The 24,995-nt window shown below is 53.6% G+C and overlaps 1 protein-coding gene across 6 annotated transcripts in view; it reads right to left on the bottom strand.

Moving 5' to 3' along the window:
- Positions 1 to 665: 665 nt before the first annotated feature.
- SLC8A2 (solute carrier family 8 member A2) overlaps positions 666 to 24,995 on the bottom strand; it is a 31,103-nt gene continuing 6,773 nt past the window's right edge. For 5 of the 6 annotated variants that reach the window (XM_072773519.1, XM_072773509.1, XM_072773527.1 and 2 more), the window contains 8 exons: positions 21,106 to 21,770; positions 15,004 to 15,426; positions 10,894 to 10,997; positions 10,719 to 10,736; positions 8,894 to 9,018; positions 8,485 to 8,584; positions 4,115 to 4,393; positions 666 to 2,816 (listed from right to left, as the gene is read on the bottom strand). In XM_072773519.1, coding sequence (XP_072629620.1) covers positions 2,440 to 2,816; positions 4,115 to 4,393; positions 8,485 to 8,584; positions 8,894 to 9,018; positions 10,719 to 10,736; positions 10,894 to 10,997; positions 15,004 to 15,426; positions 21,106 to 21,770 — 2,091 coding nt within the window. In that variant the 3' untranslated portion in view covers positions 666 to 2,439. The remainder of the gene's footprint in view (positions 2,817 to 4,114; positions 4,394 to 8,484; positions 8,585 to 8,893; positions 9,019 to 10,718; positions 10,737 to 10,893; positions 10,998 to 15,003; positions 15,427 to 21,105; positions 21,771 to 24,995) is intronic. The other variant, XM_072773505.1, reaches the window with a different exon arrangement.

The raw sequence follows: 24,995 nt of genomic DNA, 5'->3' as shown, positions 1-24,995 counted from the left end.
AGGGGAGGTGGTAACTGCTCCCTCTACTGCCGGCCCCGCGGTGCTGCGCCTTTCCTGGGCTTGTTTTCCTTGACCTTGTCCACCCCCTAATCCCTTAATAGCCCTTTCACTAAGGTGCTACTTTATGTACTACTCCACTAGAGTGCACCACTTCTTTCTTGTCAGGGCCCCGCCTGCACGCTCTTTCCAAAACCCCTCATCTGGCCTGATCCATTATCTTCCAAACCATCCCCTTCTTGCTATAACCCCTCCAACCTCCACCTCCCTACCCCAGGACACCTCCTCTGCTGCCCCAGCCTCCTCCCTGATCTCCGAGAGCCTCCAATCTCACAGGCAGCCAGAAGGAAAGTTTGAAAATGTGAATCAGACATCAACTGCTTGCCCTTCGCCTCCCTCCCCTCTTTAAAACCCTTCCAAAGCTCCTCTTTGCTTTTGAGATAAATTCTCAACTCCTTAGAGTGGGCTGTTAAAGTCTCTTGAGTTCTCTCCACTCCCCACCCCCATGCAACCCATGCTCCATTCATGCTAACCGCTGGCAGGAGTGTGAAAAAGCCAGTAACTCGCAAGTCTGCACACCTTTACGTAGTCTGTGCCCTTTTCCTGGAGAAGAGCGCGCACCTACTGGCACGCACACACACACACACACCCCTCCTTCTATTTCAGGATTCTGAGAAAATCACTTGCTTTATTCAGGAAACTCCCATCAGCCCCAGCTTCTCTGATCAGGCAAATCTGGGTCTTCCCCTTTTGTGTTCCCAGGAAGCCCAGTGAAAAGGAATAGTTTGTGGCTGGTGGAATGGAGGCGTGGCTAGGAAAGCTCCCGGGTGACGCGTGGGGGGCGTGGCTAGGGAAAATGGGGTGGCGAATGGGGGAGTGGCTACGGGAAGCAAGTGTGGACTTCCAGTGTGGCTGGTGCATGTGGGTGTCCTGCAGAGGACCGGGGGCATGGAAAAACCCAGAGTACCTGGTCTATTCCACAGTTGCCCAAGTCTCAGTCAGAGACTTCGTTAACTCCCTCCTCTAGAATCCCAACTTCTCACCGGAAGGCTGTTTTTCAGGCAGAATTTCAAATTTTTATGGCAACTTTTACAGAAATCACAGAGAAGAGACAGCGACTGGTGCTGATGAGCTAGGAGTAGAGAAAGGGGAATGGGTAACAGGTCTGGGATATTGGGGTGATGCACAACAGGACGATAGAACGCTAAAAACCTGTGGGAAGCAGGGCGTTATGGGGGTTGCAAGGTGATCCTCAGGGTCCCAAGCAGTGGGCGGCACTCCGCACACCCCAAGTGTGTCCTCTGGGCAGGAAACAACAGTAAGAAAATGCAGATGGCCAACCAACAGATGGGTGGCCTCCGAAGTTAAAAATGCCCACCCAGACCCCCTGGTCCCAGCCCCACCCTCCCACCCACCCCTGCTCCCCATCAGGCAGAGATGTGGCAGCATTTGCTGGCTTGTAGCATTGGTCCTCTGGGACCCTCGGTCTCCTCTTCGAGGGTCCTGCCTGGATTGGCTGGCACTGAGGGCAAAATGAGCCTTCTAGATTGTCAGGGGAGATGGCTGGACTCCCTTTGATTCCTGGCCTCCTCCCCAAAGCCAATTCTTATGGCTGGGGGAGTCTGCTGCCCTCACAAAAGGAAAGTCTGTCACCCCTTTTCCCCAAGACATGCACCCTCCCACGTCCCCCCTTCCCCAAACACACTATATATACACACAGGCCCCCCCTCCCCTTCCAAGGCGTAGCTGGGCTCTCAGAGGTAGTGGAGGCGAGTGGTGGCGCTGGAATGTGAGAAGTTGCAGGTTCATATGTGCCTCCTCCAGCTCTGAAACCCCAAACTTCTCCCAGCCTCGAGGATTAGTGTCCTCCCAAGGGCCTGAGTGGAGAAATCAGGGAAGTTGTGGCCCCCTATGCACGCACCTACCTGTTCCTCCGCCCCACCCCCGGGGGCTGAACAGAGCTCCCTGAGGGTTGGGGAGAAAGGTGAGATCGGGTACATCCTGGGATGGATCAGCCTCCGTCCAAGGTCCCCCAGGGAGGGCTGGGTTCTGAGGTCCTGGGGCACAGGTGGTGGTGGTGGTGATGGTGAGGGTCCTCTAGAGGAAGGGGGTCCTAAGGGATAGGGGAAGGCTAGGTGTCTAGGGTAGACAGACGGTAGATTCTCTAGGTTACTGGGGAGGGGCCTCGAGGTGGAGATGTCCCCCGGGGTGTGGACATCTCAGGGATGAGCTAACAGGGATGTGCTGCAGTCGTGGGTATCTCTGGGAGACTCCTGAGGGGAAGGGAGGGAGGAGGATGTTCGTGGGGACGGAGGACGGGGGTACAGTTCCCAGGAGGAAGGGAGGCTGCGTCCCAGGAGAGGAGGCTGCATCTCTGGAGGACCAAGAGGACGCGGGTCCGGAGCCGGGGCAGCCGAGTCTCTCGGGGCGGGGTGGGGGGCCCTAGAAGCCCCGGATGTGGCAGTAGGCCTCGAGGCTGGCGAAGAGGATGTAGAGGAACCAGAGGCCCAGGAAGAGCGCGGTGGTGGCGAGCTTGGGGCCGCGCGGGCCGCCCAGCTCGCCCCCGATGTGCGGCCGGCGCCGGTACAGCAGCACGGCGATGCCCACGAAGGCGAAGACGGTGAAGAGCGTGACGGAGAAGGCCAGCGTGCCGGTGCGCACCTCGAACGGGCGGCCCTGCACCGCCCAGTACACGGCGGCCACCGACCAGGCCACGCCGAGGCCCAGGAACACGTTCACGGCGTTGGAGCCCGTCACGTTGCCGATGGACGCGTCCGCGCACTGGTCCTGCAGCGCCGCCACCTTGCTGGCGAACGTGTCTGCGCGGGCACAGGCGGGCGGTCAGAGCGGCTCGGCCGGTCCCCGACGCCTGCCCTCCCCGAGACCCGAGACCCCAGACCCCACACCCGAGACCCCACAGCATCCCCGTGCCGCCTGCCCAGTCGGCGCCTGCGGCCCTGGACCCCACCCAAAAGGCAAAGGGGGTCACCGTCCCTCTGCAGGACCCGCTGCCTGCTTTCTAGGGGGCTCGTGTGCATTCAGAGGTATCCACTTCCTCCTTTCTATGGCATCTACTGCCTGCTCCCCTGTGGACTCGCTGTCTGATTTGGGGGGAGGCGGCGCCCAGACTCGCTGCATTCCGTGGGGCCTGCTGCCTACTCTCTATTGGGCCAATCATCCCATTGCCACCTGGCTGGACAAAATAAGTGTTAGGTTCCATCCGCATGGAACCCCCACCTGGTTTCTGTCAAGCAAACAGCCCGGTTTCTATGGCCTCGGCCCACTTTTGAACGTCTCGCTAGTGACTCAGATCTCTGGCAGGAAGCAGGGGCATCAGAGAACCATTCACAATGCCTGCTCTCTAGGCCTACAGCGCCCCACCTGACAGGTGAACACATCCTATGGGAGGTTGGTGGAGGAGGGGGGTGTCAGGCTCCCCACATCTGGTCTTCCCAGTCCTGTAAGGATTTCTGTCTGAGGTGCCTGGTTTCTAAGGGACCCTCCCTTAGATTCATTTGGAAAGAGGGGGATCATGGCCATTGTGCTTGAATGGGACATACACTACAGTCTTTGAGGTTCTACTCTTACTTCTATGGCATCGCTCCCCAACATTTGGTTTTGACTCTGCCCTCTCATCTTAGTTAAAGCTTTGAGACTCATTGGCTTTGTTCCTGTTGTGTCCACCAACCTAGTTCGATGGAATCTTCCATGTGGTTTCTCGAGGGAAAGGTAATTACGATCTTGTTGCTATGGCACCCACTGGATGGAACTATTAAGTTCCCACCTTATTTCTATGGGACCCCTCTCCTACCTTTCTCTTCAATGCCTCACCTCCCTCTCTATGGAATCTTCATTGTCTGGTTTCTACATTTCTCTCCACCTTAGTTCTATGGGACATTCTACCCATTTGCTTTTGGGGAGGATTCAGTTTGCATATTGAATCTACAGGACCTTCGTCACCTAGTTTCTATTATGTTCCATCATCCTATCTCTATGGGACCCACCATATGGGCTCTGTATGACTCTACCACCTAATATCTGCAGAACTTTTCTTTTCAGTTCTACTATCTGACTTCTCTGAGACTCAACCCCAACAAGCAATTTCCCAGGGGGTTACCAGGGATGGAGGTGCCCAGGGCCACGAAGACTACAGCGTTGACAGAGTCCTTGAGGCCAACGGTGCAGCCAAAGTGGGAGGCCAGGTCCCCGATGAGTGCGGTGAGGAGGCCGATGACCAGGATGCAGACCCCGAAGCAGGCCCAGCCGTGGCAGTACTCGGTGGGGGGCACGCAGGCAAAAAGCACCTTCCAGAACACCGTCAGGAAGTGCATGACGTAGTCAAAGCAGGAAGGCAGCCGTTCCTCCCGGGACCCGTCCTCCTCCTCCTCCTCGTCTCCTGTGGGCACACGACCCAGCTGGGGCACACACCCATGCCTCCTTCTTCCTCGCCTACAGACAACCCCCGCCTCCCGCATTTTGTGCAATTTCCAGACAGTGAGTTCCATAAAACTAAATGCTTTCCCAGAATCCCTTGCAGCTAGGAGAATGTATGGGCCCAGATAAAAATATTCGCTTTTCCAGAATTCCTTGAAGCTAGAGGCTATGTGCCCATCTAAAAATATCTGGCATGCCAAGATCCCTTGCTGCGAGGGAGGGAGGGCACATGCCTAGCTAAAAAAAGAGTCCCCTTCCCAGAAGCCTTTACAACTACCATCTATGGACAGTCATTTCTGCAGCTAGAAATATTGACTTCCTCTGTTTCACTGCAGCCAACAGTAGCCACATACTCAGCTAACGGTGTTTGCTTTCTCAGATCTTTTGCAGTTAGAGCATGCCAGACACCCAGCTAACATTATTCACTTTCCCAGAATCCCTTTGGGCCAGCAACAGCCAGGTCCTCAGACAAAATATTCACTTTCCTGGAATTCCTTGCAGCTAGTGGCAGTCCTGTCCTCAGCTAAATACTTGCCTTCCCAGAATCCCTTGCAACAGTGGCCATGTGACCCAGTCTGGCAGTGAGACACACCCACAGGGCTTCTGGCTTTGCGGACACGGGCACTGTGTTACGGATCTGTTTTTCTGACCTTTGCAAAAGGATGCCTCACTCACCCTGAGAGTTGTTTGTGTCATGTCCTGTGACTGAATTTGACTTGCTTTTGACCTGCAGTAGCTTGTAACAGGAAAGCACAAATGAAATGTTTTGTCTAACCTGCCCATGACTGAGAATCACGAAGCAGTGAATGAGAAGTAGTGAACAACTCGAGTGGCCATGCACAATGACATCCGGAAGGACGGAGACAAGGAACAGGGTAACCCTGGACCGGTCACACTGAGCAAGTCAGGGAGGAAAAGCCAGGCCAGCCACCAAGCCATGGGCTGCTTCTCATTGGTCAACCCCAGCTCCCCACCACCGAACGTCAGCAAGCAGAGGATACCTGGTGGCAGTGGAGACAGAGGCAGATGGATGGATTCGGGAATTCAGGTCATATAGCCCTCTCCCGCTTTTCCAGCCACTTAGCCTCTTGGCTTGGTAAATAAATACATATATGTTTGAACTTGTAAATGCTTGACTAAGTGGTTCGTGTGCTTTCTTGGTTCTTCATGCTACATATCCAATAAGGAGATATTTGCTGTGACCTCAGGTAAATGGAATTGTCAGCTGCAATGTAAAAGGCCCCCTGCCCCTCCTTGCTTCCCTGCTTCCTCTTTCTGCTTGCCTGGAATGTGAACTTGATACCTGGAGGTGCAGCAACCATCTTGCAACCATGATGGCAACCACTGAGAGTGGAGAAGAAAAATAAAGAAGAAGTCTGGGCATTTAAGGATGTTACTGAGCTGCCAATTCCTTATGGCCTCCTGCAGATTTCTTTGTTCTGTGAGAAAAAGAAAATCTAGTGTGCTTAAGCCACTGTGGTTGAGTTTTCTGGTGTTTGCTGCTGAGCACATTCCGAATTGGCCACAGTGAGACATGGCCAAAGTCAGAGTGGGGAGCACAGAACACACTCCTGGGAGGGAAGGGGCTGCTATCAATGCGTCTTGGAGGGCTTTCCCTGCCCTGTTGCAAATCCTGCCTTGCTTTCCCACTGCCCTTACACCCAGGCTCATATTCCTGTGCTTGGCATTTGAGAACCTGCAGGCTCTGGCCTCTGCTCATTTCTCTGGCCTTTTCCATCAGGGGAGGCTCTTCCTCCACCTTTCCCATAGAGGGAGCCTCATGGTTACATCTGTGGCTCTGGAGCTACCTCTGTGTTGTCAAACCTTGGATCTGCCGTGTGATCTTGAACCAGTGTCCTAACCTCTCTGAGCCTCTGGATGCCTATCTGAGAAATAGGAGTAGGAACTGGACCAGCCTCAAGAGAAGGCTGCGATAACTACATGAGTCAAGCCGCAGAAAGTACTCTCCACGCAGCCCGGCGCCTCTCAGTGTGATGGTTATTGTTTGAAGGCTCTTCCATTGCCTGGGGAAATTCACAGATGCTCCAAACCAAGGCCACCCAGCAAACAGCTTACAGTTAAGGCAGGGAGGTAAAGGCTATAATACAAAAGCACCTCTAAGTGCAAGACAGGCCATGATTCATCCTCCGAGGGGGTGAGAACAGCCCTTCTCTGGCAGTGCCTCAAGCACCTTTGTGTTCACATCAAGAATCGAAAGGCATTTGTTGAACAAAGTGCAAAATGATCAAGCACCGAGCCAGATACTTGGGAAACATCAGTTAAATGAGGTCATACAGGAAATGGACTTCCAAGCTGCCTGGCACTCCACAGTCCCCATCATCGTTGTCACCATCAAGATGATTAGTTATCTCTGCCATGGTTTCCCTCTCCCCCACTCCACTACTCCCTCTGATCCAATCAGCTGTTTTCTACAGACCTGTCGGCTGACTCACATTGGCCCTCATGACCACTGTCTCACACCCTCTCCTTCCCACTAAGCCCGGAGGGAGGGCCGTGGCTCCTCAGCATTCTTGGACTGAAGCCCCATCTCCTCATCACATTCTCAGGGTCCATATCCTGACAGGTTGGCAGCCTCAACTCACGCCCCATCCCAGCCTCTTCTTCCTTCCGTGGACTCCCTCCAGCGCCCGGAGCTTCCCTTATTCAGAATGCTCCGTGGGGACCCCATGCACCGAAATGACACCCAAGCTCCCTACCGTGGCTTGTGAGGATTTGCACAGTCTGGACTCTGCCCACCTCCAGCATCATCCCGTGCTGTTTCTTCACTCCTGAAACTAGTCACCCTCCCCAGATGTGCCATGACCCGGCATACTTCCAGTCTCTGTACTTGGTTTTCCTTCTGCCTGAAATACCTCACTGTCTTCTCCCTTCTCCTGGCTAATTCCTATTTCAATTTGAAGTCTCATCTCAGAAGCCTCCTCCTCCAGGAAGCCTTCCTTGACCTTCAGGCTGGGTCAATAGCCCCTCTGGGCTCCTGCAGCAACTTCGGGTCCCCTGTCCCAGCCCTGCCCACTCTGGTCATTTTGTGACAGGTTTGTCTCCCCCACTGGACTGTGAGCTCTGTGAAACCAAGGCCCATGCTGTCATCTGTCATGGTTATCCCTTTGTCCCCAGCAATGTCCTACACAGGGCTGAGTCCAGAGGATCCCTCAGAAATAGATATGGAAAGAATGTGGCTTCAGAGGGAGACACCACTTTGTTTCTATTGGACCTACGAGCTGCTGTCTGTAGGTCTACTACCTGGTATTTCTCCATCTTCAAAGCCACATTGCTTTTGATCCCACCCATCAACCACAATCCCTGGTGTGATTTCAGTTCCCACCAGTTAGGCCTCCCTGAAGGAAACCTGAGGTTTGTGTAAGGGACAGAAGGCTTGAGCTCCACGTGAAGTCCCTGTGGGGGATTTCAGGCCAGTCCCTCCTCTGCCTCCGGGCCTCAGTTTCTCCTATCCGCATCACAAAGGGCCACTGTTGGTCTCCAAGATTGAGCCTGTGAATGCAAGTGTCATGGTGTCTCTGGCCACAGGGGGGCAGTATGGGCCCGCCTGAGACCTAAGGCGGGTTCCCGGCACAGGTGGGAGTGAGCTGGGTGTCCTGGTGACTGTCTCCATGGCAACAGAGGAGCCCAGGCTGTCTGGGGAGGCCAAGACTTTTAACCTGGTCCCACCCTCGGGCTGTCTGATGAGAAAGCCCTGGCGGTCTGCTCCTCCCTCAGCTCCTCCTGCTATCTTTCTCTCTGTGTCTCTCTTTCTGGCCTTTTGCAATTTACTGACTTGTCTCTCTCTCTCTCTCTCTCTCTCTCTCTCTCTCTCTCTCTCGTGCTGTCTCCATGTCTCTTTGTGTATCTGTGTCTCCTGTCTGTATCCATTCCTTAGCTCTTCCTCTTTCTGTGTCTTTCTTGTTCTTTTTCCTCTAACGTGTTGTCCTCTCTTTGTCGCTCTTTCTTTCTATTCATATTTCTCTCTTCCTCCCCATTCCTCTGTCTCTCCCTCCCTCCCTCTCTCTCTCTTCTTCCTCCTCCCTCCCCACTTACCTGCGCTCACCGTAACTGCCTCTAAAAACTGTTCCCTCCAGGAATGGGTCCCAATCACCAAAGCCAAGTTGGTTTTCTTGATGAGTTTATCCACTGTGTTCTGAGGATGAAAGCAGGGGGAAAGCAGGATCATTGCCCATGATCACCTCAGGGCACCCCTGAGGCTCCCTGAAGAACACTGGACTCACAGCCCATGCTCAGGGGTCCCCATGCCCCCATACCCTGATTCACAGCAAGAAAGGAAAAGGGAGTGTTACTGTCCATGGTGCTGGCAGAGGGATGAGAGGATGGTCTTGGACCCTTGGCCATCCCTCCCCTTATGACCCTCATAGTTGACTCCTCCTGAACCTCCCTCCCCCAGGAAATGACTCAGGCAAGACTCCAGGAAGCTGGGGACCCAGAAAGTCACCTTAAAATCATATGACTCCTCGATGATGACTTCCAGTCGGCAGTTTTCCCCAAGAACTGGCTTGCCCATCTCTGCTATCCTCCGAGCCTCCTCCTCCTCAGCTGTCAACTTCCTGTCCCCATCCCCTGCAGCATGAAGGATGGGAGTTAAACTCCAGGGAGGCCTACCTCACCGGGCCAATAGTGTCCTCACTCTCTGTTCCTCTTGAGAAAGAAAACCTGTCTGCTGTCCTTTGGGAAGGCTTCCTGATGGCATGCTCCCAGCCTGCCCCAGTGTCCCATCTGATCACTATCTTCCCCAACCTAAGACCCAGCTAGTCCATGAGGTTCAGCTGGTGGGCTCTGGGCTTCATATGGAAGGAGCTACGTGACCTTCGGCAATGTTCTGGACTCTCTGTATCTCAGTGTTCATATCTGTAAAACAGGCACAATAGTAGCTACCTTATCAGTGGTTGTGAGGGTTAAAGAAGTTAATTCATGTGCACCTTAGCACAGTGCCTGGCACACAATAAACAGTCCAAAACGGACTGTTTAAATACTTGTTAAGGGGATCCCTGGGTGGCTCAGCGGTTTAGCGCCTGCCTTTGGCCCAGGGCGCGATCCTGGAGTCCCGGGATCGAGTCCCACGTCGGGCTCCCGGCATGGAACCTGCTTCTCCCTCCTCCTGTGTCTCTGCCTCTCTCTCTCTCTCTCTCTCTCTCTCTATCATAAATAAATGAATAAATAAATCTTTTTTAAAAAAATAAATACTTGTTAAAAATCACAACCATCATCATCATTACCATCCCTGTGGGAGGAGGCTTTGTCTCTACATCTAAGCTCTGAAAAACATCCTTGAGTGTAGCTGGGGTGGTGAGGAAAGATGGGATACCCAATTTTGGTACAGAACTTGGACCCAGACCCAGCCATAGGTAGCTCTTACCTCACTTATCTCCCCAAAGCATGTTGGTCTTTTGCTTCAAGCCTAGCACCTACTTAACCCTAATTCTCAGTGGAAAGCTACTCCCACCAGGAACACCCTCAGAAAACTCTGCCACCAATGGCTTTATTGTGTTAAGCTTCTGGGATTGGGGGGCCTATTTGTTATGGCAGCTCCTGTTATTTACCCTGACTAATATGATCTTTAGTCTGACCCTAATCCTAAACCCAAACTCCAATCCTGATCTTAGTTCCAAAAGTACTCTGTCCTTTATCTTTGAGCCACTGCCCCCACCCTCACCCCAATCTCTGACCCTGGCCCCAACTTGAACCATAATTCCCCCAAACTCATTTGGTCAAACCCACACCTAGACTTTGACATAAATCTGACCCCAATTCTAATCTGATCTCACCATAAACCTGGATGAGGTACTGACTTATCATCCCCCCAACATTAACTACAAACAAAACATGATCTTGGGGCACCTGCGTGGCTCAGTCGGTTGAGCTTCTGACTTTTGATTTCAGCTCAGGTCATGATCTCAGGGTTGTGAGATCAAGCCCCACACTGAGCTCTGTGCTGGGTGTGGAGTCTGCTTGAAATTCTCTCTCACCCTCTCCCTCTGCCCTCCCAATCATGTTCTCTCTCTCCCTCTCTCTCTCTCTCAGAACAAAACAAAATAAAAACACGATCTTGGCCTCCAAACCCCCAAATATAACTCCAAACTCAATGGGCCTTGGCAACTCTGAGGTCAGTTCCAACCTTCCAAAGCCCCAAATCTGCCTTTGTCTCACCTCTAACTTGCCTCAAACATGACATGGAAGGGTAGCTTGAGGCTATGACCCTCTCCCAAGACTTCCCTCCAGTGTGCCCCGTCTAGTCAAAGCCCAGAGGTAACTCCACTCACCTTGATTGAGCAGCAGAGCTGGGAGGAGAGAGAGAGAGAAACAGAGAGCAGGTGAGATTGCTTCCCTGAGAAGCTCAGATCCATGAGCCTGAAGGAGCACCCTCTAACGGAGCCTCCCCGGGTCTTCCCATCCTGGACCCCTTACCTCTCCCGCAGCCCAACCATCACCCCTCACCTGAAATCCCTCGCTTCAGCCACTGCGGCTGGCCCAGTTCGATGAAGAAATTATCCTTTTTCTCATATTCCTCGTCATCAACTATCTTTACCTGAAGAGTTTTCCTGAGGGTGGGAGGAGGAAGAGCACCCAGCATAAGGCCCCTCCCCAGATCGCCAGATGACTCACCCACTAGCCCACTATGTTGAGCACCCCTCCAACCCAAGCTCCATAATTTCAGTTAATCCTTATAACTGCCCATCCCAGGAAGGCTCTCTATTATCCCTGCTTGAAAGAAACAAGAGTAGGTCTTTCTTGTACTCAAAATGTTCACATGGTTCCCATCTCGGCCAGAATAAAAACCAAAGTCCTCACAATGGCCAACAAGGCCCCATGCAATGTGGCCTTTTGTCCCTTTCTGGCCTCCCCATCCTGCTCCCCCTTGCTCACTCACTCCAGCTACACCGGCTTCCTCACTGTTTCTTGAACATGCCAGGCCTGTTTGTGCCACAGGGCCCTTACACTGACTGTTCTGTCCACTTAGAACAATCTTCCCCCAGGCTCATTTCCTCAGTTCCCCTGGATCCCTGCTCAAACATGAAGCCCATGTGCTCAATGAAGCCCATTCCAACCCCTTTCTTTAATTTTGAAATTCACCCTTGCCCCAACCCCAGCACACCTGGCCCCCCTATTCTGTTCTATGTCTTCTTTGTTGCATGTCACCTTCTAACATACCACTTAGTGTATTTATTTTGCTTGTACTTTGCCACTTGCCTCTTCTCATTAAAATGTAAATTCCGCCATGGCAATGACCTTTGTTCATTTATGTTCTTTGCTGTATCCCCAATGCCTAGAACAGTGCCTGGCACATAGTATGCCTTCCAGAAACATTTGTTAACTCTAATCCTTCCACTCAAGAGACATTCTGCTTCCTGCCCTCTGCCCTGACTGCATTCTGAGGGTTAAGTGAGTGTTAATTGATTTTCCCAGCATCCCCACTGCTATGGTAACTGGGGAACAGTAGGGACTGGGGAGGAAGACCCAGAAGCTATGCGTGCCCTCCAGGCACACAACTCACCCCCCCCCCCACACTCACAAAGACCCACAACTCCCAGAAAGCCCACAGCCCTGCCACTAGCAGCTCTTTCAGCTGTAGGAACCTTGAGGCCCGGCCTCAGAACCCAGAAACACAAACACCCAGCCCACACAGTCACCCAGCAGAGGAAGCTCAGCCAATCACACCGCCCACACCCACACACCATCGCACCCCGCAGCCATTCTCTATGCAGTGGCAAAATCGCACAGACCAGATGCCTGTTAGCACAACACCCCCACCACAGCCTCGCGACTTCGCCAACCTGCAGAGCCCCACTGTGGTACCATGTAGACTCTTCTTCCTTATATCTCACTCATTATGCCTCTTCGTGTCTGTTTATTTTTATTCCCTTCAGTCTCTCCGTCTCTCTCCCCATCTCTGACCCTTTCTGTCTCAGGCTCCTCCCCAGCTCTCTGCCTTTCTTTATCTGTGTTCTTCTTTCCCCATCTTGGTCTCTCGGTGTCCATAGAATGGAAGAGCCAAAGTTAACACAACTAGAGCAAGAGGCTCTCAATCATACAGTCTCTCAATGGACCCATCTCCACACACAGACGCACAAGACACAGCGACACCCATGCAAAGACAGATGCACACAAAACAGTCATGTGGGGACATGTGCCCACTTCCACCCTCACCCCCTCCTGGTCTCAGGATATTTTAAATTTTCTGTGGGTGAAGAGGAATGGCCGCCCCCAACCTCAGGAGTGGGCTGGGAGCTGTCCAAGGTGCTGGAACGCCGTGGCAAGACGCAGGGTCTCTGGAGACATTCTCTGCACACACCCTGACATGCAGACAGCTGCCGACCTGGGTGACATGCTGACAGAGTGATACACACACACCTCCGACGCTCCGTCTCTCACAGACACGCCGTGATCCACTGACATGTGGTGACTGACACGCAGTGACACGCGCGCCAGCTGGCACCCTTAGGCGCGTGCCCTCGGGGGACCCAGGGAGGGGAAACCCAACTGGCAGGGGACAGCATGAGGGACTCGAGCTAGACAAAAGCAGGACTTCCTGAGATCAGAGGAAGCAGCCTTTCTCCCCAGCCTGACACTGCCGCCCTCATGCCTGCCCTCTCTGTTTCCTGGAAACCCCACTCTCCCACCCTCTGCAGCCTCTGATCTCGGACCAGTCTCCATCATGTCCTGTCTCTTGTGCCCCTCTCTGACCCAAACTCTTTTCTCTCTGTAGCATCAAGAGGACCTCTTCTTCCCTGAGTCCCACTGAGTTTCTCTCAGTAAGAAGGTCTCTTTCTTCCTAGCATCTCACCTCCTTTCAGGCTTCCTGGATCGTATCCTCTCAATCTCTCTCTCTCCACATATTTCTGTTTCCTTCTCCCTCTGAATGAAAGTTTCTTTCTGTCCCTTTCTCTCTGTGACTCTTTCCCTCCATCTCTATCTCTAGGTCTTTCCCTTTGTCTCTGCCGCACTCTCTCCCCGCCACTCCATCTCTGGGCGTCTCTCCTCCACCTCAGTGTTGCCCAGTCCTGCCTGGGGCCCCCCTCCAGCGGGGCTGCTTCCAAGCACCTCTAATTAGCACCAGCCCGTGAGAGGAAGGATGTGTTTCCCTAAACGCTAATTAGCCTCCTGTACTGTCTTCAGAAGCCACAGCTGGAAGCTTCGGTGGGGGCGAGGGTAGGGGTGGGGGCAGAGGGCGCCCAGCCTGGGGAAGCCGCCTGGGGGAGAAGAGGGCCTGTGGGGTTGCAGCAGCAGGAGGGAAGCGAGTTAGACTACAGGAAGGACCAGAAAGGGCAGAAAGACAACTCTCCCCATTCCTCCTGCTTCTTGAATGTGACAGACGGGATCTGGGCTGGTGCTCTCAGCCCTCAACCCAAGTTCTTAGCTCAAGCCAGAGAGAGAGAGAGAGAGAGAGAGAGAGAGAGAGGAAGGTATGGAGAGTCCGTAACTGAAACATAACCCGAGTCAGAGAGCTGGACATCGGGGATCGAGATCTAGAGATTAACAGAGACCCAGAGAGAGACTGCCGGGAGCGAGAGACGCGGAGACGCGGAGGGAGGGCGGGGGGGCGGGGAGAGCAGCGGGAGGCTGAGCGGAGGCCAAGGCGCGGGGCCGGGAGGAGGAGCGGAGGGAGCGCGGTGGGGGCCCTGCTGGGTGGGAGGAGCGTGGGCGGCCGGAGGAGGGAGACAGACGGGCGTGCGGGGGCGGAAGGCAGCGGGCGAAGGGGGAGGTGCCGCCCGCATCCAGGCGGGCGGCGGGGGGTGGACTCGGCATCTGTGTAAGGGGGTGGCCGCGTGTCTGGGCGTGAGACCAGCCCCGACGCTGTGTTAGCGAGCGTGTCTGCGGCTTGCGGGTTCTGTGCGCGCCAGCGTGTGTGAATCCAGCCCGCTTCCCCAGACCCACCCCAGTCGCGCAAATCCAGTGTCCTCCGGCTTCTTCAGTGTCTCTCCGGGCCCTGCCCCCACATTCCTACTCGGTGTCTTCCCGAAGCCTCGACCGCATTCCCCTCAAGGGTCCCGCGGTTCCGCCAGGTTCTTCCTCCGACCACAAGCCCCGCCCCTCCCGCCCCAAGCCCCGCCCCATTCCCGTAGGCCCCGCCCCCGCCCCTCCGCAGACCCCGTCCACCGCCTCAGGCCTTGCTGCCTCCCCGTTTCCACAGGCACCGACCCACCTCGATCGCACCCCCCTCTTGCCCACGAGGCCCCTCTGCTCAGGCCACAGTCCATCTCCACTAGGCACCGATTCAGTCCTCTACACTCCTGTCCCCAGGCCCCTCTCCTACCTCTTCTCCCTCGCCTCACCTGGCCCTTCCTCCTCGGGCCCACCCTCCTCTCAAACCAGCCTCTTTCTCCCAAGTCCTTCCCGCATCCCGCCCCTGAATCTTGGTCCCACCCCGTCTCTCCTGTCTTCCCCCTCCTCACCCCTGTCCCGCCCCCTCTCTGGGCCTTGCCCCGCCTCCCCACAAGGCCCCACCCACCAAAGGGCACGCCCCGCCCCGCCCCGGCCCCGGCCCCGGCCCCGCCCCGGCCCCGCCTCCCCGCCGAGCCCCGCTCCCTCCCGCCGCGGCGCGCTCACATGGTCTCGTCGTCGCCGAACTCGAGCTCGCCGCACGCGTCCTCGTAGTGCACGCCGCCGCCGCGCGCCGTGCCGTCCACCGTGCGGTATGGAAGGCGCACGGTGCCCCGGGCGCCCGAGCTGCGCACGACGCGCACGTCCACGGTGCCCATGCACTCGCTCACGTGCAGCAGGCGGTCCTGGAAGGAGAAGATGCCCGCGTGGTCGTCGTCCAGGATGGTGACAGTGGCCAGCAGCGGCGCCACCAGCCGTCCCTTGGGTCGCCCGCCGCCGTCGGGCTCGAACATGCCCTGCGCGTCGCCGACGCGCAGGTTCAGTAGCCGCACGAAGAAGTGTTCGTCCTCCTCAAAGATGTCGTCGTCGATGATGCCAATGCGCAGCTCCTTCTGCGTCTCGCCCGGCTTGAACACCAGCGTGCCCTCGCTGCGGCGGGAGGGTTGGGGGAGAAAGGGGTGTAGGTGGGTCAGCGGCTCTGTGGGAAGGAGAGGAGTCAGGGCAGGCGTCCTAGAGGAGGGAAAGGCGCCTCGGAAAACTCCCAAGTATGAGGGTGGACCGGCATTAAATAATACTGAGGATCAATCAGGGTGGGCTTCTGGGGCTGGGTGGGGGAAGGGGATGCAGCAGGACAGCTCCTCCCACCATGGACCCCTGAGGTTTAGGAGCACCAGCGATGAATAAATAATGATGAAAAAGAGATCAGCGCCAGCTTCCTGGGGTAGTTTCTAGTGGACGGGAATGCTCCAAGCAGAGGGAACAGCACATGCAAAATCCCAGAACGGAGAGAGCCTGCAGTGTTCCACAGCCACACTTCTCAAACCTTATTGTGCACACGAATCCCCTGGGAGATCTTGATAAAATGCAGATTCCGGTTCAGTGGCCCCGGGTTTCAACACTGCATTTCTAAGTCTCTCCTCCCACAGGATGTGGATGATCCCATGGGATGTGGATGCTCCCATAGGATACAGGGACCACATTTAGGAGTAGCAGGGATGTAGGGCCCAGAGCTGACCTTTTCACACTTCTGATGAAAACCCTTGTGTACTCCTGGGTACCCGCAAGAGAAAGGCTACACTTCTTAACTTGGTGCCATTCATTCATTCAGTCAACAAATACTCCCTGAGCATTTTCTCTGTGCCCTGTGCTGGGCGGTGCTGGGAACAGAGTGGTGACGAGGCCCTGTCTGCACAGGGCTCACCAGACTCACAGCCTCGTGAGAGAGTCACATCGCAGTGACAATTACACATTTAATAATTTAATTACAGGCCATTCATTCAACAAATATTTACTGAGCAGCTGCTGTGTGCCAGGCACTGTTCTTAGTGTTTTCTCAGATCAGAGAAAATCCCTACTCCAGTGGAGCTTCTGTTATAGTGCAGGAGACGGATAAACAAACATATAATAAAGTGTCAGGTGCTGATTGTACTATGAAGAAAAATAGAGGAAACCAGAGGAAGGAGGGTAGGGAGTGAGAAGCTGTTGTGCTAGGATATCAGGGCAAGCTTTTCTGAGAGGTGACGTTTGAGCAGAGACTTGAGGAAGAGGAGGGAGAGAGCCATGTGGAGGGTATCTGGGGAAAAATCTCTGGCAAAGGGGACAGCCAGTGCAAATGTCTTGAGGCAGGAGAAGCTTGGAGTGTTTGAGGGGGCCAGCCTGGCTCTAGTGGAGGGAGAAAGAGGGAGTGGGAGATGAGGGAGACAACATCCCAGAGGAGGGAAACAGGGCAGATGTCACGGGGCTGTGGTGGGCCACAGTGAGGACTTTGGTGCTTACTTGGAGTGGGATGGGAAGCATGGGAGGCCTCTGAGGTGGGGAAGGATATGAGCTGCCTTGGAGCATCAGCTGTGTAAGTCTCTGAAGCACATGCGAGATGCTCTATAATGAGGCAGAAGAAGAAATGAGACAGTGACATCAGGGTAGTCAGGGTGAAACTTTGAGGGGACAGGGAATGGGTGGGCTCTTGGCAGGGCTGCAGGCATCAAAATGTCTCTGGGATGTAAATGCATCTATAATTTCCCCACCCAGATGCTCGCTCCATGCACCTCTGGCACCATTTCTGAAAGGTGCTATATGATCTATGAGTGTTCTCTATCATTACTGTGATCACTTTCATAAAAGGTCCTGAGCTCCAGTTCTCCCAGAGCAGTCCAGCTATGTGGAAGGGGCAGAGGGACCCCAAGTTTCTGGCGAAGAGGTAGAACCCAGGTGACAAGCCTGGAGTAGACTCCAGGTAAGGGGCTCCCTGTGGCGGCAGCCTTCTGCTCAGGAGACGCTGTCCGTGGTGGCCGAGGCACCCAGCCCAGTGAGCCCACCTGCTCCAAGCCGGGTTGGGCTGCTGTGCTGGCAGTGTGATCTAGGGCAGTTAGGATTTGCAGCCCTCTGAATTTCAGCTTCCTTATCTGTAAAGTAGAGCTGATAACAGTGTCTACCTCGTGACTGTGTTATGAGGATTGAGTTATAATGCAAGGGAAGCACTCTACAAAAGTTAGCTAGTGATATTTGTGTATTAAGATTAGAGTCTTAGGGGTGGCTGGTGGTGGCTCAGTCAGTTAAGCATCCAACTCTTGGTTTAGGCTCAGGTCATGATCTCAGGGCCATGAGATTGAGCCCCATATTGGGCTCCATACTCAGCACAGAGTCTGCTTGTCCCTATCCCTCTGCTCCTTCTACTGTTTGCATGCTCTCTCTTTCAAATAAATAAAATCTCAAAAAAAAAAAAAGATTAGAATCTTAGAATGCTAAAGTTATGGGATGTTAGAAATGTAAACTTAAGGGTTAGTAGACGGGGGGATTTTAGCACCCTCTTTACCAAATGGTTAAAGTGGACATCACTAATAGTGGGACAGGCAGGTGTCACAGCCTCCTGGTATAATGCACTGAAGAGGACACCACATCACTTGCATGAACTCTGGCCATCACCTGAATCTAATCATGAGGAAACATCTGACAAACCCAAATTGAGGACTGCTGTACTAACTGGCCTATCTTCAAAAGTGTCAGGGTCACAAAAGTCATAGAGAAGCTGAGGTATTGATCCAGAAGAACTCTAAATTTAGAGAATGACAACCAAGTGCAACATTTGGTGCTGGATTGGACCGGAAAAGAGGGAGGGAGCAAAAACACAGCCACAAGGATGTTATGGCGACAACCAGGGAAAATGCAAACAGGGACTGCAGATTGGGTAATAATATTGATTCAGTATTACATTTCTTGAGTGCGGTGATCAGATTGTGACTGTGGTGGGGTGGTGGTGGGGAATGTCATAAATCTTAGCAGATGCACACTCAAGTGTTCATGAGTGAGTGGTCATGCTGTCTGCAACTCGCTCCCATCTCGTGCCACAATTATTAATACTATTATATATTCGAGAGAGTGAGTGAATGCAAGCAGGACAGAACATGAACAATTGGTGAATCTGGGGAAAGGTTACATGAGGGTTCACTAAGCCATCTCTGCAGTTCTGCAGGTGTGAATTTCTTTTTCACAATAAAAGGTTGGGCAGAAAAAGAACATGGGGATTTTAGAAACCAGGTATGATAGAAGTATAGAAGATGGACTCGTGTTTCAACAGTGGATGCACAAAATCTGAGAAGATGAAAATCTTAGCACCATCAAATCAGAGACTGGTTGGGATATGGGTTAGAATACCCAGATATGGGAATCCTGGAAACTTAAAACTTTAGATTCTTAGCATATTAAAATTATAGGGCTTAAATCTCAGAATCTGGGAACAGCCATGATCCTTTGGTGCCTCAGAGATCATATTTAATTTGGAGAAACTAAGGCCCATGGACCACCCTAATCCGTATAGTGGCTGTGGGCAAATCTGAAAATGGGTTATCTTCTTCAAGACACTTTTATTTCCATGAATCAGGACATGGTCACAATAGACATACAAATCCACAATATCCATTATGTGAATAGAGCTTTCTTAGATGTGGTGCTCTTACGCAGTGCACAATCTCAATAACTGTATGTGACAGCCCGGATTGCCCACGCTGAGGCAGAAACTTTCTCAAGAAACAGGGTCCAGGGCTAATTTGGACTGGAACCCAGGTGTCCTCCCTCCTAGTCCTGGACTTATGCTGCACTGATAAGTGATGCCAGGCCTGTGACTGTCACCTGGGATGGGAGAGCAGGGATAGAAGGAAGGCGTCAACTTTTCCTAGCTCTTTGGTGCCACCACTGAGCAGCATTTACTCCTGCACTTCAGACATCTCACTACTGAGGTCATTTGCAGGTGAGAAAGGCGCCGCTGATGCCTGCAGTGACACCCATACTCACTTCCTTCTGCAAAAGATGGGGGCAGGGCAGACTCGGGGTGTGGGTAGCAGTGGAATGCTGAGCTCTAGTGACAGCAGGCACCAGTATGGTGAATGCCTTTTCTTTAGTCCAAGGAGGCTGGGAGACGGGGAATGGTAGGGATAGGATGGAGAGAGGAGGTCACAGATGGCCAAAGGGATCCCATGCTACAGGATGACAGAACAAAGATCCTGAGCCCCACTCGGGAGAAACAGAGTGGGGGAGGGGGTGGCGGGGCGGGGCCGGGAGAGGAAGAAAAATGAATGGGGATGGGCAGATCAGAGGATCCTAGGCTGACCCAGGTGGACAGAATGATCTACAAATACCCAGGGCAGTAGAAAGATAGGAAGATGTGATAGGCAGAGAGGCAGGGAAGGTGGCCTATTGATAGTCTTTGCTGGGGTACCGGGGTGGAACTAAAGATTTATGAGACCCAGAAATCCAGCCCCAGGAAGAGTTAGAGGCACGAGGGGACTGGCGACTGCATGAGCAGAACCAAAGATCTGTGACCAGTTACGCCTCAGCTTTACTCCAGAAAGAGGATGAAAGGGGGGTATGGCACACCATGTAGCAGGTGGCAGGTGGGACCCGTGAGAAGCTCAGCCTGTCCTCTACTTCAGTTCCTTTGCAGCTCTTACCACTCCCTGACACTCTTCTAGCTTCACTGCTCACTCCCCAGTGGCCCATCCTTCCCACGAGAATCCCAGCTGCATCAGGGCAGGGCCTTGACATGTCTCATTCACTGCTGGTCTTCATTGTCCAGACCCGCTTCTGGCATGTAGTAGACCCACAATAAATGTTGGTGTTATTATAGGCAACAATGACAGTGCATCAGTCAACAAAATACACTATAAAACTATCATTCTTGAGTGTGGCACGGACAGAAGAACTACTAGCAGATAAAAAATTTTGTGGGCCACACAAGGATAGAGAAGTTATCTTGTTTACTTCTGTGTTCTTCTTTTTTTTAGGAGGGGAGAGGCAAGGGGCACAGGGAGAAGGAGAATCTTAAGCCGACTCCATGCCCAGCAGGGAGCCCAATGCGGGGCTTGATCTCATGCCCCCGAGATCATGACCTAAGCCGAAATCAAGAGTCCCACGCTTAACAGACAGAGCCACCCAGGCTCCCCCCACGACTGTTCTGTGTTCTAAAGGTAGGACCTGACATATAGTAGGTGCTCAGTAGGAGCTGCGAAAGGAGGGAAATCACAGGTCCCTTCAAAGAAGGGTGAGGAGAGGGATGGGGGCAGGGAGACACAGGAGGGTAGGAAGGTACAAGGGGAGGTGGGCTTCTTTATGATTCAACCAAAGACCTGGGGATAAGGTGGGCGCTGCCTCTTTCCTCTATACCATTTAATTTTCCCACATAATGCTTACCATCACCTGCTGTTTTTATATATTTAATAGTCCATAACCTTATTGCAGCTTGAGGGCAGGGACCCAAGCTGTCTTGTTATGCATGCCATTCATGCGCTCAATACACATTTTTATTTTAGTTATGCGTGTGTGTGGGTGTGTGGGTAAGGGGTTACCTGTTCTTCCAGGTAACACTACCTATAATGGAGCTCTAATAATTAACACGGGAGCAGTGTCAAGCATGGGGGAGGGGGACAGCACACCATCTGGCCAATACCTAGAAGGCTGTGCGGTACCGTGAGGGCTCTCCACCGTGAATGCACCAGCGAGGGGTGAATGGATGGATGCCTCAGGCCTGCCCACCAGGCAAGGTGAAGGACACGGGCGCTGGAGGCAGCCCTGAGCGCCAGGAGCCCTGAGGCTGCGGCCCCGGGACAGCCCACCCACCTGTACTCGTAGTCGGAGCCGGCCTTGGCGGAGCCGTCCTCGGTGCGGTAGTCCACGTAGAACGTGCTGTTGCCCTCCCCGCCCTGGCAGGTGACGGACAGCAGCACCGAGCCGCAGTTCTCCAAGCAGTGGTAGAGGCTGGGCTCGAAGTAGATGCGGCTGGCGCCGTCGTCCTCGTCCTCGCCGGGGCCCTCGGCCGGGGACGCCCTGCGCGACGCGTCCACCGCGTGTCGCCGCAGCACGTTGCCCGCGCCCGTCATGAGCCGCGTGGCCTGGATGCGGTAGAAGGCGCGGCTCTTCTGCTGGTGCAGCAGCGCGTAGTAGTTGGCGATGCCCACCAGCTGCTCCAGGTCCTTGTCCGGGTGCTTCTGCTTGAGGTCCTTGAGGATCTGGATGACCTCGCGGCGGCTGGCGTCCAGCTCGCGGGCCTCGGCGGGGCCCGGGCCCAGGCCGCCCAGCTCGCCCGGCACCTCGGCGCCCACGAACGTGCCGTCCAGCTCGATGCTCTTGGGGGGGTCGCCCTCGGCGCCGATGATGATGCCGCTGCGCGGGTCGGTGCGGTAGCGCTTGTACACGTACTTGTAGAAGAGCAGCCGCTTATCGGCCATCCAGGCGAACACCACGCACACCGGGAAGAAGACGAGGGTCAGCAGCGCCTCCCACACCTGCGGGCGGCCGCGGGTCAGGACCGCCGCGCCGCCAGGGGGCGCGCTCGCAGCCCGCCGTCCCGCCGCCCTGCGTCTCTCTCGCGGGGCACTGGGTCCCGGGGTCCGCGGGCGCGACCCCCCAACCCCCCCACCGTCTATCCCGTCCTGCATCTCCCCGCATCTCTGTCCTTGCGCTACTTCGCTCCGGGGTCGGCTCGTCTCTGCCTCTCCCCATCTCTCTCTGTCTAGGTCGTTGTCTCTCTCTCCCTGTCTCCGTCCCACCCGGTGTCGGTCGGTTTTTGAACCTTCTCTCTCTCTGCCTTGTTGCCTCTGTCTCCTTGTCCTCCTTTTAGGTCTTTTGTAGATACTCATCTGTCCCCGTTGTGAGATTCTTCCCTCACAAGAGGTTCCTCTCCCTCTCCCTCTTTCATGGTCTCCTGATGAATCCACGCATCCATCGGTCCATCCACCCATCCATTCATCCGCCCACGCATCCATCCGTCCACCCATTCATCCCTCCGGCGGCCCATCCATCCGTCCACCCACCCATCCATCTGTCCACCCATCCATCCATCCATATTCACTCATCCATCCACCCACCCATCCACCTTTTATGCCGAGACCCACTCCCAGCTGCCTCAGTGCCAGGAATCCAGACACCCTCAGCTGCCACTAGGCAACAGGTCCCCACCCTGTGGTTTCAGCTCCAGTCAAGGGGCAGAGCCTGTGTCCCTTCCTGCCTCTCTCTCCTTCCATCTTTTTCTCCTTGCTCCATTTCCCCTCTATCCTTCCTCACCTGGGATGCCTCGGCTTGTCCAAACCCTACCCATCAGTCACCCAGGGCCAGTTCTCTACTCATCTCTTCCTAAAGCTCCCTGATTCCCCACCCTTCCCCCCACCAGGGAAGGGTGGGGAAGGTCTTTGCAAGCCTCTCCTTCTTTAGAATCTGTTTGGCCCTTAGGGATAAGACTTTGACTCTAAAAGAGGCACAAGTTTGGCTCCTCTCACGGCCTCATAGCGCAAGTTCCCATGTTTACATGCTGCCTCCCCAGAGAGACAAGGCAATGCTGAGTTCAGATCCTGGTTCTAGAAGAGGGAGGTCTGGCTCAGCCTCTTGTCTGTAAAATTGGGGCATCCCAAGACTGAATGAGACCCTGTACCCCTAAACACTTAGCACTGTCAGTTCCTGACACGCAGAACATACTCAAAATGTGAAATTACCATTACCATTATCATGCTAGTGCTGTACCTATATTAGTGTTCATTGAGGTCCAGGACACACTCCGCCCCTGGTTACCCTTCTCATTAAAGATAAGAATGGATTACAGATTATTTACAGTCAGATGGCCCCCAGAGGTATCTTTAAAATGGGCCCAGAAGGGAAAATACCTTTTAAGATCCAATCCCTACACTTCGTCACCATGTTTACTGATGGCTCAGAGAGAAGGGTAGGACTTGGAAACAGAGCCTCACAAAGCCACCAGGCAGGCTTGTGAAAAGAAGCCAGGTTTCCTACACAAGCTGTAAAATGAACTCTGGGCTTGTGTTCATTGCACTGACCACTGTGTATATTGCAGGGGATTCTTCCCTAATCAGAAGACAACCTCAAACCCCTAAGATTTGCTTTTGATTCTAGGAGACTCATATCTTCCTTCCAGGGTACCCACTGTGAATGTTCTTGCCCACCGTGGAAGAGAAGTGAGACAGCTTCAGTGGACAGGAACACCCCCAAGATGGGGTGTCACCAATCTAGGGTTTTTCATGGGCTGCCACTATGACTGGGGGGGGGGGGATATTATCCAGCAAGTCATGGGGCAGTCCCACATAATACAGAATTATCCCATGTCTTGCTGACTTCAGAACCTCCTGCTGGACATGCACGTTGGTGAAGAAAACCTGCTTATAATTGGAGTCTGGAACTCAGCTCTGTTATGTGTATATGAAGTATTTTCCTGATGCTTTAATATATGCTGAATATGCTTATTTTTAATCTTGTAGCTACCCACTCCTCTGCTCAACTTTTGCATGGAATGTTTCCTGATCTTTTTCTTTCTCTTAAACCCAAACTTGCTCAATCTAAGTAGGTGCTGGCATCTGGCTTCCCCATTATGACTTTTAAAGTAGCCATGGGATCCCTGGGTGGCGCAGCGGTTTGGCGCCTGCCTTTGGCCCAGGGCGCGATCCTGGAGACCCGGGATCGAATCCCACATCGGGCTCCCGGTGCATAGAGCCTGCTTCTCCCTCTGCCTATGTCTCTGCCTCTCTCTCTCTCTCTCTCTCTCTCTGTGACTATCATAAATAAATAAAAATTAAAAAAAAATAAAGTAGCTATGCTAAAGCATTTACATGTGGAAATGCACATCGTTCTATTAGAGATTACTTTCTTTTATATCACAGTTCAGGCATTATACTGACTTTCAGAAAGCCAACAGTGCAGGCAAATTCATTAACAGGAAGAGTAGCTCACATTTACTCTGTTCCAGGCCTGCTGTTCTGAGCCCTTCCACGTGTAATTTATTTGATCTTCACACAGCCCCTCAAAAGTCAGTCCTATGACAACGGCCAGGTGACAGGCCCAGAAACTGAGGCACAGGCAAAGTGAGGAACCTGCCCGAGAACAGCCAGGAAGCAGCAGAAGTGGGGTGTACCAGGACATTTACCAGAAAAAGGGAGCATCGGGTATGAAGGGTCAAGAACCAAGGGGCCTGGCCTAACCCCTTCCATGGTTCAGATGTGAAAACTGAGGGCCAGAGAGGGTACAGGCTTTGCCTGAGGTCACACAGCACTTCGGGACAAAATCCAGAGCTAGACCCATCTCACTGTCTCAGTTCACTGTGTTGAGGAGGAAGTGGCACCATCTTGGTCTCATGCCAGTTCCTTCCATTACTTCATGAAAATGTCCCATAATTCTGGCTTTCACATTACTCCTGAAGGGATCCCCCCATGGCTACTTCCCCAGAACTGTGGCACTCTCCACCCTGTTTTCTGAGTCTGAAGGGCTCCTTCTCAGGGGGATATCTCTCTTCTACTCTCATGCCTACCCACCTGTCGCTCATGGTGCCTAAAGTTCTCTTCATATTTTTGCTGTAAATCCTCATCAAAGACCACTTTGCAAACCTAAGTCAGTATACCATCCTTTTTAATAGCGCATGAGAACCACGTGACACATCCTTCTGTACTTTTCACCATAGCAGCCAGGAGACTCAGCATTATAGTCATTAGTCAATTGCAGCAAATGTCTCT

The sequence above is a fragment of the Canis lupus genome, chromosome 1, assembly GCF_048164855.1.
Source record: "Canis lupus baileyi chromosome 1, mCanLup2.hap1, whole genome shotgun sequence".
Lineage (NCBI taxonomy): Eukaryota > Metazoa > Chordata > Mammalia > Carnivora > Canidae > Canis > Canis lupus.
Note: the sequence above shows the minus strand (reverse complement) of the source record. Positions and strands in the feature narration are given on the sequence as shown.